At 36.2% G+C, this 13,852-nt stretch overlaps 1 protein-coding gene across 1 annotated transcript in view; it reads right to left on the reverse strand.

Moving 5' to 3' along the window:
* LOC121298190 (FYVE, RhoGEF and PH domain-containing protein 5-like) overlaps window positions 1–13,852 on the reverse strand; it is a 65,542-nt gene that overhangs the window by 18,937 nt on the left and 32,753 nt on the right. The window contains exons 6-12 of the mRNA XM_041225127.1: window positions 12,174–12,325; window positions 11,042–11,198; window positions 5,062–5,149; window positions 4,438–4,488; window positions 3,402–3,460; window positions 2,570–2,641; window positions 1,231–1,299 (exon numbers count right to left, since the gene is read on the reverse strand). Coding sequence (XP_041081061.1) covers window positions 1,231–1,299; window positions 2,570–2,641; window positions 3,402–3,460; window positions 4,438–4,488; window positions 5,062–5,149; window positions 11,042–11,198; window positions 12,174–12,325 — 648 coding nt within the window. The remainder of the gene's footprint in view (window positions 1–1,230; window positions 1,300–2,569; window positions 2,642–3,401; window positions 3,461–4,437; window positions 4,489–5,061; window positions 5,150–11,041; window positions 11,199–12,173; window positions 12,326–13,852) is intronic.

Raw genomic sequence — 13,852 nt, forward strand, 5'->3', positions numbered from 1 at the left:
TCACAGGCAGTGACAGTTTAGAGGCGAGTAGTATTGGAAATTCAGCATTTGTAAAAATTCAGCCAGTCATTAGATTTCTTAGCATTATAGCTAAGTGTAAGAATGTGCTGTACAATAACTGGTAGGGATGTTGGTATGTTGGCTTTTAGACTATACACCAATAATAATAATAATAATAATAATAATAATAATAATAATAATAATAAATTCCTGAAATCCAAATTACAAAACAGAGCAAAATTATGGAGGCTCATAACTAGAGGCAATCCAAATCTGCAGATGATGGAATTCCTCGAATTTTCAGGCTCCCGCAGAATTTGCAGCTTTCCACAGATATTGTACATAATGATCATAAACAGACTGGTAAAGTGACCTGAAATATATAACTCAGTTGTTCGAGTTCTGTTAAATTAACATATGTTTTGTCTCCTTCATAAAACAGGAGTTAATTAAAGACTGGAGTTAAAGACTGGCAGCAAGTGATTGGCTGTGCCGGTCCTCAATCAGTAGGTGGGCGGGTCTTGGCTGAGTGTCCGTCAGTTTGAAAACATCCGTTGGAGATCGGTCTAGGCGACTGCATTGCCACGCTAAGGACGGGTGCTGCTTATACTCAGGAGGTGAGGGTCAGCTCTGCAGGAATGACAGCTACGCAACCCTGAAACTGTATGAAGCAGCAGGAGTCGTCGTATGAATACTGGCTCATACGTAGGTTAGTTTAAGGGATAATTTTCGCATGTAACGTATAACGAGGGTTATGTAGAGTAGCTGGTTCCTGGAGTGGGACGGCTCGTTTATAAGGCTATCACCCTGTATGGCACCTTTTATTTGTAGTTTTTGTACTGTGTTTTATTTTTCCTTTTGCTCAGCTTGCTGTATGTGTCCTCTGTGCATTACCACCGCTGGTAACATCACATCACCCCTTTGTTTATTTTCTTTTGTATTAATAAATCCTGCACGCCAGTGCTGGCATTTTCAACCCCACCTCTCATGTCTCTCTGTATTGCTTAAACAGCAGTTACCCACACACGTGACACGAGCACCTTGTCACACTGCAAACAGAATTGTCGTTTCATTGCATATGCTGAAATGCCATTTGAAAACCAGATTATGCGAAACTATATTTACTGTAAGGTAATACTGTCTTTTAAGTGTAATAAACACTTAAATGCATTATTAATGATTCTCCAGTCTAACCTTCGATTTACAAAGGGGAAATAAAATAAGCATTACCAAGAACAGATGCCGAGGGTGTCTGTTTTTCCTGGATACCTTCATTAATGTTCCTTCCTTCACAAACACCTAACAAACAGACAGAAGAACAAGTGTACATCACTATGTGGGACTCATTACTATATTAAGGAATTTCAACAGAACTTTAAGACACCTTTTGGAAATTCTCACATGCAGTTGGTTACATAATTAAGAAATGTGAGATGAAATTCACTGATGTCACTAAACATGACTTAATATGCACAGCTCAGTTTGTTGTAGAAAAAAATTTAGTTTTTAAATGTACTGACATTTTATTGTGTGCAAATGTATTAGAACACTTCAAGAACTTACATGAGTACTGTGGGTGGGAGAATTTCAATTTTTGGTCACTAATCAGTGATATAGAAATAATAGGCTGTCAGAATCAATCTGTCAGAATCAATCTGGGAAGCCTTGTCACAACTTTTGATTTATGTTACTATATTAAAATTATTAAGGTATGTTATATGAACTGCCTATAGCTATGGCCAAATGTTTTGCATCACCCTATAGAATGAGCTAATTTTGCTTCATAAAGTTAAACGAAACCTTAACATATTGAATTATATACCGCGTTGTAAAATTGAAAAATTTAAGATTTCAAAATCTAACATGAAATACTGCACTACTATTACGGCTTCCGGTAGATTTTTGCTATATAATTGTGTAGTTTCTTTCATTACGTTGATGTTAATATCAAAATTATGTTCATATAGTTTAAAATATATATGTAGATAAATATCAATACTAAAATTAGGTTATGTACAACTTTTGCATGCAGCGTTGTATGCTAATGTCGGGAATAGGGTTTGCTTCAGTTTCATCTTTTGTTGGTATTATTTGGTTTGGAATTTTATGAAGTTATCGGTTTTGTTTTGGGGAAACTTGCATCCCTAATTGAGGAACAAACACCACATTTATACTAGCTTCCTTTTACTCAATAGTAAGGCTCCCATTGCTTGTATGTAATAATTAATAAATCAAAAGGATGAAATCTATACCCTCAAAAGAAAATCTTAGACATAAATCTCGAATGCATCATAAATATGTTTTCTAACAGGAATTGCTTATTAAAGGTCTTCTGTGGAAGACTGACACTTGTAACGGCTCTCAGCAATTTTTAATAACAGAACATGAAAGAAGAATGTGGTGTGATAAATCCCACAAGAACTCTACACTGGCCCTTTAAATGAGAGCTCTGTGACACTGAGTGGAGAGAGGGGCTGAGGGAGGCTTTTTAATTACATACGATTTGAAGGCCCTGTTGTGTTTGAGACTTGTTAAAAACAATGTCCTTATCAGAGAGTGCAGTACTCACCCTTCCTGGCTGGAGCAGGTCTCTCTGGCCCCTAACACTGTACTCGATGTGAACCAGACGGAGGAGGTTCTCCTGAGCGAGAGAGAGAGAGAGAGAGAGAGAGAGAGAGAGAGTCAACAACACCTCTCCACACTGCAGTCCTTGTTATTAAGCACCTGGAAACTTTAATTACACCAGTCCTATCTGTATAAGACTTGTTTGTCCACACAAAACACAGAAGGTAAATGCATACAGTTCAAGGACTTACTGTACTTTGCAGTTGGAGCCATTTTTAGGCTTTTAAAGATATTTAGTGGCATGGCCCTGGTGTCAAATAATAATAACTGTTCTGATTTCTGACTAAGTACAAGTGAATACGATATCAAAACAATTGTGTTGATGAGGAAAAAGATATTGCAGAAATATATACAACACAGCAGAGAGTAAGGGTAGGTAACATATTTTGTTGTAATCCCTGTAGCCTGTATAGTAACCATTTGATACAGGGTAGACACAGGACAGCGCCACTACAAGAATTTGTAACTATCCTTATTGGGGAAAATGTGTTAAAGGAAAAGGTAAAATTGCTCAGTACTGTAAACGTTTATTTATTTACTTTTTGCAAGTATCCTATCAATGATGCATGTGTAATTTCTAGATTTCTTTTTAATGCACTGACATTTTATTTACACAGTACAGGATATTAATGACAGCCTGACATCCCAATCTATTTTTTTTTCATAATGGTAGTTTTTAGACCACCTCACTAATATTTCCCTGACAGCTGGGGAGCAATAGTATTTTTCACTGTTGGGCAACATGATAACAAATAACAGGATACAAGGAGACTCACCCCTTGTCTCATGCTGTCATTGGCTCGATCTGCAACTTCAGAGACAATTACCAAGGCAGCTGGCACAGGAAATGGAGGAAAAGAAAACACTGCAGGTTAGAAAACTTGGCTCTAAGAGACACAGTTGAGTTGAACAACCAAGCAGACCCTCCCTAACCAAGGTGGTTGTCTTGCAGGGTTACTTTACATTTGACTAATATTTAATTACTTACCTGTTCAAAAATCATAATGTGTGTTCAGTCAGAAAGTTCATGCAACAGATCATTTTTTAAAACAGAGACTAGACAGCACTACTACATTGTGCATATTTTACACTACATTCTTTGGCCTTTGACCTCCCCTTTCGAGGTACCCATGCCCGTAAATCAAATAGCAGATCAGTGGAAAGGCTGACTGTAGGGAAACCATGGGCAGGGTAGCTGCTCTCCTAATGTGATGAACCCAAAAAGCAGGTGAGGCTGGGGAGGAGGCAAACTCAGAGTGGAGACCTAATACAGTACTAGCTATTTGATTGACTATTCAATCTGGTATTGGAAGCTCCTAAAACATGCTTGATGTTTACGTGATTTGATCTAAGGTTAAAGGGAGCTCCTTGCAAGAACCATCGACTATGATTTGTTACCTAACTATTCCAGCTAAAATTGCTTTTGCAAAAACTACTTAACATTGGTGTGGGGAAATGAAATGGCGAAGCTTACTAGTGCAATAGGTGATCCATTGTGCACTGAAACATATGCAGTGCCTCTGTGCTGCCAAATCCCAATAAAACATTCAATGCATCACTGAAAATGTGAGAACTATCAAAGCAATGCATATTGGTAAGAATTAGTGGTGTAATGTCAGCTTTATGTGATTAGGGCCCAAAGTGTGAAAGTAAAAAGAAAATCCTAAAATGATGGTAGTTTTGTCAAATGAATCATAGACTACCTATATGCCAAATGTCAAGTCTAAAAATTATTGATTTAAATCATCCAGAAACCAAAACCAAAAAGTTGCATTCTAGAACCCTGTACCACGCTACTTTATATGCCAATACCTTGAGTGTCTTCATACTCTGACGAGTCTGGGGACAGGTTGTTCAGATAATCTGTAAACACAAACATGAGACATTATTACATTATATACTTAATACATGTTACGATAGACCAGTAGGTCCATTTATGGGTCTACCAGAATGTATTAAACTATAACATGCACTCTTTTACAAATATAAGGAGCATGTTTTACACATTTCTGGCATTAGATAATTCAGCAAATTCACGACACAATTTTCTAAACATTCAGATTGGAAACGGAAGGTGAACTGCCTTATTAACATCAGTGAGGCAGTGGTTTGATGCAGATCATGTATAGAGCTAAAACAGAGCACAGTGACTCTTATTGGAAATGTATCATGGATCTGTGATTACTTCATGAAATCAATAGAACACCTTTTATTCATTTGTTTGAAAATACAGTTGAATTATTTCTTGAACACTAGTTCTATAGTATTTTGAATGACGTGACTTTGTAAGTAGTTCATGAAAGGGTGCTTTATTGTCTTGCTGTAATACACTGCTCAACGTTTCTTCATATGCAGATCTCTCTACAATAAGGACACTCATTGTGCCGCCCCTTCATTTCAGTGAATATTAGTGCGAATATTAAATAGCTCTCTCACCTGTAAGAAGCATGCGATACTGAAGGACCCGGAGAACAACTTTGAGCAGCTGATGTTTCACACTCACGTTGGCACAGGCAGGACTTTGCTGTTCCCCAAAAGGAAAATAGGAATATGATCAGCTTTGAAATGATCAGTTCAGCTACAGTACATAAACCATTCGAATTAAAGGCTAGCCAATGGGCAATGCATAGTTTTCCGTGGGCAGCTACTGAAAATAAAACTATTTGCGTAATAAAGGTAATAAACTAAATATCAGCAAATACTTGCGACATAGTGCATTTTAGTTATGAAGTATTTATTTTTGAGTTTAATACAATTAAGGCCCTAAATATATATTAAATCACAACCTAATTCTCCACTCTGTGAGGTGCCTCTCATTAGCTTGGGCAGCACTTCTGCACAGTCTCTGACAGCTGCTGCCTATCTTGTCACTGCAAATGACAGTTATACACAATGGAACTGACAGTTATTAATGTGAACAGCTCCTATAAAATCAAATTATTTCAAGAGTGTAGAAAAGCCGTTAAACTAATGATTAAACACAGGAATGATTGACAAGTGTTTGTTTTTTTGTTGTTTATAGGTATAAGAATGGTTTGCCCCTGTGATTAACACAACATTGTTCTATGTAAATCTTTGTTCAAGTATTCTACAAACATAAACATTAGGATTGTTTTTTTTTTCTACAGAAACAATGCTGTCAAACATGAATACATAACAACATTTTATAATGTTATAAAGATAGCAGACCAACTTCACTTTAAATCTGCCTTTATTAGTGGATTAAACACTTTACAGAGGACTACCATAACCCAACCAGATCACAACAGGAGCCTATGTGACCTGAAAAAGCATTTTCTATTTGCCTCAGACGTTTCTTTGTTGCACACAGCCAATGTCTCTTTATTTAGTAAATGTAGATGTGCATTACCATCTAATGTGCATTTAAATAAAATGCATTATAAACTGATGGTTCTGTGTTTTCTTATACAAGTTAAATAATTATTAATTGTTGGATTGATTTAAACGAAGTAAAGCACTTTCTCATCGGTGCAGTTACATTTCAGAAGAAGAATTGGGATTGCACATCACCAACCCATATAAGTATACACTCTGTTTAAGTGTATAAATATTTGTGGAAATAGGTTATACGCTTAAACGGGTTGGACTGCATTTTAATTAAATACATAACAGATATTGAATTTCATTGGAAAAAAATGTAAGATACAACCAGTGTTGGAGTTACATATTACATGTAACACAGTACTGTAATCTGATTACATTTTTCAGTAACTTGTAACTGTAAGGGTTCCTTTTTCAGACCAGTAACAGAATACATTTTTTTTTTTTTTTTTGTAAATTTAGTCGTCGCCAATTCTTTTTTACCCCGGTTTTTCGAGCGGTGAGCCGTGGATTCCCTGCCGACCTAGGCTCTCTCTACCCGGGCAGCGCTCAGCCAATTGTGCGCTGCCCCCTAGGAACTCACAGTCACGGTCGGCTGTGACATAGCCTGGACTCAAACCTGCGATCCCCAGACTATAGGGCACATCCGCGTGAAGCACCTTTGCTGGATGCGCCACTTGGGAGCCAACAGATTACATTTTAAGTGAAAAAATAAAGTAGTTACTTTTTTTTACATTTAAAAAAGACTATGGTTAATGCATGGAGATGGAAATCAGAGCATACGTCAGTCAAACCTTACTTGTCACATGAATATCAACTTGCTGGAAAATGGCGTCCGAGGAGGGAATGAGCGAGTTAGTTAGCTGGATCTTAAAATAATAGCTTGACATGAAGCCTGACCAAACCCAAGCAAAAATGCCTCTGTAAAATATAAACTGTAACTTTAAGTAGTTCATTTTTTCTCTTCTAATTGATAAGTTACTGTAAAGTGTTACAATTTTGCTGTTACAGGTTACTTTAAAAAGTTACTTCCCCAACACTGGGTACAATTATATGCAGGATGCATTTACTGTAATCCTTTGATTTGTATTTCTCACAGATGTACACACGTGGTCTATACTGCTAGTGCCACACAAATCAGCCTCCACAGCCAAGAATGACATACAGCATGAAACCCTCTGATTGTCTCTAATGTGTTAGTGTTTAGTACCTCTTAAAACCACCTGCTGATATTTCTGAATAAATACAATTCTGCATGTGTTTCATATTTATCATTTGAAAAGCATGCATTTACATTCCTATGCACGCACAATTTCAAATTTATGATTTAATTTAAAGTCCCATTACTTTTGTTCCTGGGTAGTAAGTGTTATTTCCTAATTGCTTATGCCTCAAACGTATGGAAAATGGCTATTATTCCCCACAAACTGCTTTTGTGACCAGGACAGTGATATTTCAAAATATCACTATTTCCAATGGGAAAACAGCCAAATGTGTGTCTTTTCGTTCACATAAAGTCAGAAAAAAACAACACATGAATCCAAATTAACATGTATTTATACTAAAGTAATGCAAAAATGACTACAAAAGATTTAGAAGTGAAGTTTTTCGAGATTTACGGTTATACTGTAAATCACCCTTAAGTCAGTGTTATATGGAAATGTTCCCCAATTTCGCGGGTCTCTAAATATTTCTCATGCAAAAGATTATAAAGGCAGTTGATTCCTGACAAAACAGTTACCACGAACACAATCTTTTACAACAAAGTGAGTACACTTGGCTTAGATGTGGAATTGACCACATTCATGTCCAAAAATTGTATGATTTTATACATCAAATCAACTGGAAATGTGATCCCGGGGGCATATTCGAGCAGATTGAATGGTTTGTAAACATGAAGTAAAATAGATATGTGAAAAAAGATCTGTATCATTGTTCTCAGGTTAAAACAATGCAGCAGTAAAATGGTTAATTTCTACTGGACACCATCTGTAATGGAACCTTACTGAGAGAATCATCTAACACAGCTGGGTAACAACTATAAAGCCACTGGGCCCCATGTAATACATTTTATAGAGTGGACAGCTTGCAATTTGTACTTAGAGGAAAATATAGGCCACTATGTCAAAGTACCATTGATGTGGCCAGAGATTAAAATAATGTGGCAGCATGAAGCCAATATCTGGAATAGTTAGGTCTTTATAATGCAGAAACCAAAAGTTCAGAAACGCCAACATGTTATCCATCTTAAATGGATTTATGAAATAAATAAAATAAACCGAAACAATAAGCAAAGGCCATCCTGGAGAGCTTTTGTTGTAATTTCATACATTCTTTTCACAGCTAACTTCTCTGTTTCAATTTTTTGGGATCTGTTTTGCAGGTTTATATGCAAAAGCCATTATTTAAATACTTTTTTTTTTTTTTTTTTTTACTGATTGCTTATATATTTTTCTACATAATATGCCTAATAATTGAGGGTTGTAACATTTTGAAACTTGTAGTCTTTATTATTATTATTATTTATTATTATTATTATTATTATTATATTATTATTATTATTATTACAAAGATTTTTTACAGTGAATTTTCTCAGTCGTGGTGAAACAATAATACACAATGCAGTTAACTGGACAGTTAAATACATTATGTCTAATTAAAAGAATAACAGTATAATGCATCTAAATAAAGAGTTACTGTACAAGGATAAAGTCAATGTTCCATATTGTACAGTATCTAGTATGACTTGTGTTAAATGTTACTATAATTTACATTATACGTTTAATTGAACTATTTAACTGACTGTCTGTCACACACTACATTGTGAAATGGACTGACGTCAAGCTATTGTATGTACAGTAGCTGTGTTTGTATTAGTTTAAAATTCTGAGACAGCAACCTCTCAGCCAACAACAGAAGTGCTCAAAAGCCATTTACTACAACTCCTTTCTTGTTTGAGTCCAGCCCTCTCAAACACACTCCAAACAATATCTTGTCTTACTGTGTTACAACAACATGCCACATGTAGGGGCGTGATTTTTGATGACAGCTTTAAGCAAATTATATACAATTACTGAATTGCTCTTTCTTTCAGAAATATTCTAAAATATAACTGGAGTCATTCTGAATCGCACTCATAAGGTCTATCGTTTGATCTACTGTTAATATTCAAACCTCTGTCTTGCTAACCGTTAATCTATTACATTAAAACAAACATAAAATTCACCCATACAATATCCAGTTCACTATAAATAAGAACAAAGAACAGAAGCAAGTGGAGGCCACTTGGCCCTTCTAAGATCTTCAGTTCCTAGTAGCTGATTGATGTCAGAGCTTTGTCAAGCTGAGTCTTACAGGACCCAAGTGATGCTTTCTTAACAAAATGACTAGGTAGCCTATTCTATAACCTCAACACTCTGTGCGAAGAAGTGTTCTCTTCCCTCTGTTCTAAATCTTAAATCCTCAGCCTAAATAATGAAATTGAAGTTACTGCATCAGTGCAATGTGTCACCCAGCACTCAGGACAATTGAGATTGCATACTAGCAAAGCTGCTGTGTCAAGTGGCTCTTGTTGGAATGGCTGCACACACCTTTGGGAGGGATTCAGACCGTTTTCCGGTGGCCTTTTCAAGCTTTGTTGTTGAAGTTGGCATTCTCCAGCTTGACCTTTCTGAATGGAACAGCCAGTCCCCGTACAGTTTTGCTAATCAATACAGGCGCTAAGATGGATGCATTTGAACCCACTCTCTGGAGCATTGCATAAATAAGTCCACCAGCCTTTATTAGGTTACAAAACTGACTGCTAACGTTTGCATATTCACACATTTGCTTCCTCCCCAGAGGCCTACATTGACTGAATACATATGTTGTGATAGTATATGTTTTAGTTAAATATTCAAACTAACAAAAGAGCAAAAATCGGTGTCCGTCAGAAATCACAGAATTGATAGAAAAAAGTGAAAAAAGAACTTTAAAGGACTTGTTGTCTGCAATGTTCTGATATAATTGATTTTCAATCATCAATCAGTTTTATGTACCTACAGATAGATGGATAGATAGATAGATAGATAGATAGATAGATAGATAGATAGATAGATAGATAGATAGATAGAAAAACAATTGATCAACACAGCTACTGTTGACCACCTGTTTAAAAGTTTTAGACAGCAAAAAGTAGAGCAGATTAGGATGCACACACAAAGTGATCTCTGTCTTAAACCACAGATGCTGCTTCAGATTTGGGAGTCAGAATCAGGGGATACTGATTGTACACCACCCCCATACTTTGTATTGTAGTTAACTCAGTGAGAGTAGACGTGGTGTAAAGTAAGACCTTCACAACCTATTCTTACTACCTCACTTCTTTACTTGAATAAAGTGTTACATATAATGACATTGATTAAGTTTTGAAAATGATTAATTTTTGAATACTTGTCTGAATTTTGAACAAACCAAAAACTATCACCCATCAATTAATTTGATGCAAAGTAATCTGCATTTCAAAAAACGAAACTCTTTTAAAGTGGCTTGATTAAAAGTACAACAATTAACAATATTAGTAACATCAGTTGACATTAATGCTTTCCTAGATCTGTTTTGATTCTAGATGGATCTAGGGAATAATGTCTAACATCCCAAAGACCATAGCCTGTCAAGGAGAGCAGTGAAATTAGGAGCAGCCTGAGATTTTTCACTTTTAAACACCATTTTTTGTAATTTAAATGACCCCTCATGCTCAGAATAGGACTGCTTGTTTTTTTTTTATTTTTGAAAGAGATAAAACACCCTTTAATTTACCAAAACTAAAACCAAACAACTACGTTGTATATTTGACATTCTCTTCGGCAATCTCTGTGTGTTCTGTATCTAATTTTGTAACATTACCATATGTTTTACTCCTTTCAAAATATAGGACAGAAAGAATGGAGGAAACACTACAAATATGTTCCAATGAGCGTTAGATACTTCACTCCATGTTGCTTTTTAGAGAGGTCTTTTAACAGAGGTTTGATCCATTCGGGACTGCTGATGCTGCCTTTAATATAGAAATCCTCCCATGTTTTGCAGGGCTTACCTCAAATTGTTGTACAGCTGAAGCGAATATCTGGGATTTCTGACAGCACTCGTCAAGCAAGGCAATGTTCCTATCAAATTCTGTGAGGTATGTGTTAAAGACGTTGAACTGTGGTCTTCTTGACAGAATAACATCAGCAATCCTTGTATGCGCCTCCCTGAAACAAGGTCAAACATGACAATGGTTTGCAATGAAAACGTCAAAGGAGGGCGTTGAGTGGTCAAGCAAGCTCAAAGCCATGCTAATACAAAGCAGCTCATCATTAGAAACCATGGGAAGGGTATTTTTGTGCCAGATGAGCCAGGTACATGTGTATGATTGCCCTTTAATTAAGAGGGCAGCAGTGAAGCTGCAAGGAGACTGAATCATCACAGCAGAGACTGCTCTCGCTACCACTCGTTTCCTTTTTCTCAGCCTGATTGAGTTATAATAATAATAATAATAATAATAATAATAATAATAATAATAGTAATAATAATAATAATAATAATAATAATAATAATAATAATAATAATAATAATAATAATAATAATAAACTTTAGTTTGTATAGTGCCCTTAAAAGCAGTGATCTCAGAGCACTTCACAATTAATAGTTCAGCAATAAATAAACAGAGTATGCACAAAAAAGCACAAGGAAATAAAACAATCATAAAAATCATAAAAACGCCTTTCTAAAAAAGTAAGTCTTTAAATTAACTTTAAAAACACTCAAAGAATCTGAGTCCCTGATCTCTAGTGGAATAGAGTTCTGTAATTTTGGGCATAGCAACAGAAGGCCCTGTCACCCATAGAGCTCAGCCGAGCAGGCGGGACACACAGCAGTCTGAAATCAGCAGAGCGGAGGTTGCAAGTGGGAGTGTAAAAAGATAACAGATCTGACAGATAAGCCGGAGCTAGCCCATAAAGAGCCCTATATGTCAGCATTAAAATTTTAAAATCAATTCTAAACCTGATAGGCAGCCAGTGCAATGCCTCCAAGACAGGAGTGATGTAATCTCTTTTCAATTTTGAACAAATTGCAAAAAAAAAAAACAACACAAATTTTTTTTTCTGAAAAGGCAAGTGTAATGTAAATGCAAGACAAACAGATCCAGGAGGATGGCTCGATCGTTGGCTTTAGACATCACTAACCAGTCATTGATTCTCTCCTCCAACTCCTTGAGAATGTCCTGGTGCAGCTCATAGACTTGTGGCAGCTCACACAGAATTGCAGTTAAGTTCTCTTCTTCCACCACAGGTTCACTTTGTTCACAATTCGCTTTCTGGATGGCTTCTCTGAAGTCCTGCAATTAAAAAACAAACAAAAAAAACATAAAACAAGAAATGCATCACCAGGGGAATAGTATCTGATATTTTATAAACAAAGTAAAATGTAGAAGTGAAAAAAATATATATCTGCATCATGATGTGGCTAGAGGTTAAGACAATTCATTACAATTTCACTTCTTTTTACTAACGGGTTAATTTTTCCAGTACACTACTGTGGCAATGTTGCCCCGCCCCTCTGTGTATTCCTGTGTTGTATGTTGCGTGTAGTGTGTTGAAGTTGGTGTATAGTCATTGGTACATAGGATGTAATATGGGTTATGAACATGAGTGATTTAAAATGTTTATTTGTATTTAGGCATGAGGATTGCACAGCACTTCACATGCAGATAAAATGTAATAATATGTGAGCACGGGGAATTGCATTTTGTTAATTCACATGCAGTTGTACCAAGACTCCAATTGAATAATCGATTAGCAGTCGAGTCTCGGTACAGCTGCATAAAAGCAGCATGTTTTCACTCACTCTGGGTTGTGTGTTCAATGAGTGGAGAATGGGATTGGAGATGGAGGTAACAATAAAATAATAGTTATAATAATACCAGCTCACTGTGTTTGTCTGTGTAGTCTGTTTTGTTTGTCTCTTTGTTTTGTCTAAGAGTGCCATGTCCTGTGTTTTGTTTGTCTTTCAACCTTTTATTTTCTGTGTGTTTAATCATTAAATGCTGAGCGCAAGCAAGTGCTCAGCTTCACCAAAACTCCACGTCTCTCTCTGTTCTGTGTTGGTTCCTGTTTCTGGTCTGACGTCACCCACTACAGCTGTCTTTTATAACAGATACCCACAGTAATGAATTGAAAAATCAGCTGTGTACTGAAGCCTGAAGACAAACTCTGAGTTGGGTCTTTGTCATCCAGAAATCAAAAAGTCACATAACCACAATGTGTCCGCCACCTTAGGTCACAGGCCAAAATAAAGGGTGCTGTCAGATGTTCTTCAAAGAGTTCCCACAGCATTGAAACTATGTCACTGGCTATGTCAATAGCTTATGAGATATTAGCTGTCAAAATATCAGCCATGACGGCGCAATGAAAATGACAAATAAGCTACCCCACAGGGGTGCCTAAAAACAAGCTGTGTTGAATTCTACCTTTTACACATAATTGTTGTATCCATCTATGACAAAAATAAATATGCCTTATTAGGACAAATATGATGTAGAATTATAATACCTGACATTAGAAATTAATACCTGACATTAGAAAGGTAGTATTAGTATTTTGTTCTTGTTAAATGCAATTTCTATAGTATCTTCCATAGCGCGTACTAAACCAAGATAATGTATATATTTCAATAAGCATGTTTCATTATTAGTTTCTGAAATATGGCAGGAGGACTGGGATAATCATAGAAGACAACTGTACTAAGTACGAATACAATAAGTGTGCATCTATAATGCGGAAACCTAAAAAGTGACATGACTTCACTTTGGCAGCCAGGTCAACTTCAAGGTCAAAGTCAAGGTCACTGCCATAAATGGTCTCTC

Source organism: Polyodon spathula, chromosome 23 (assembly GCF_017654505.1).
Source record: "Polyodon spathula isolate WHYD16114869_AA chromosome 23, ASM1765450v1, whole genome shotgun sequence".
NCBI lineage: Eukaryota > Metazoa > Chordata > Actinopteri > Acipenseriformes > Polyodontidae > Polyodon > Polyodon spathula.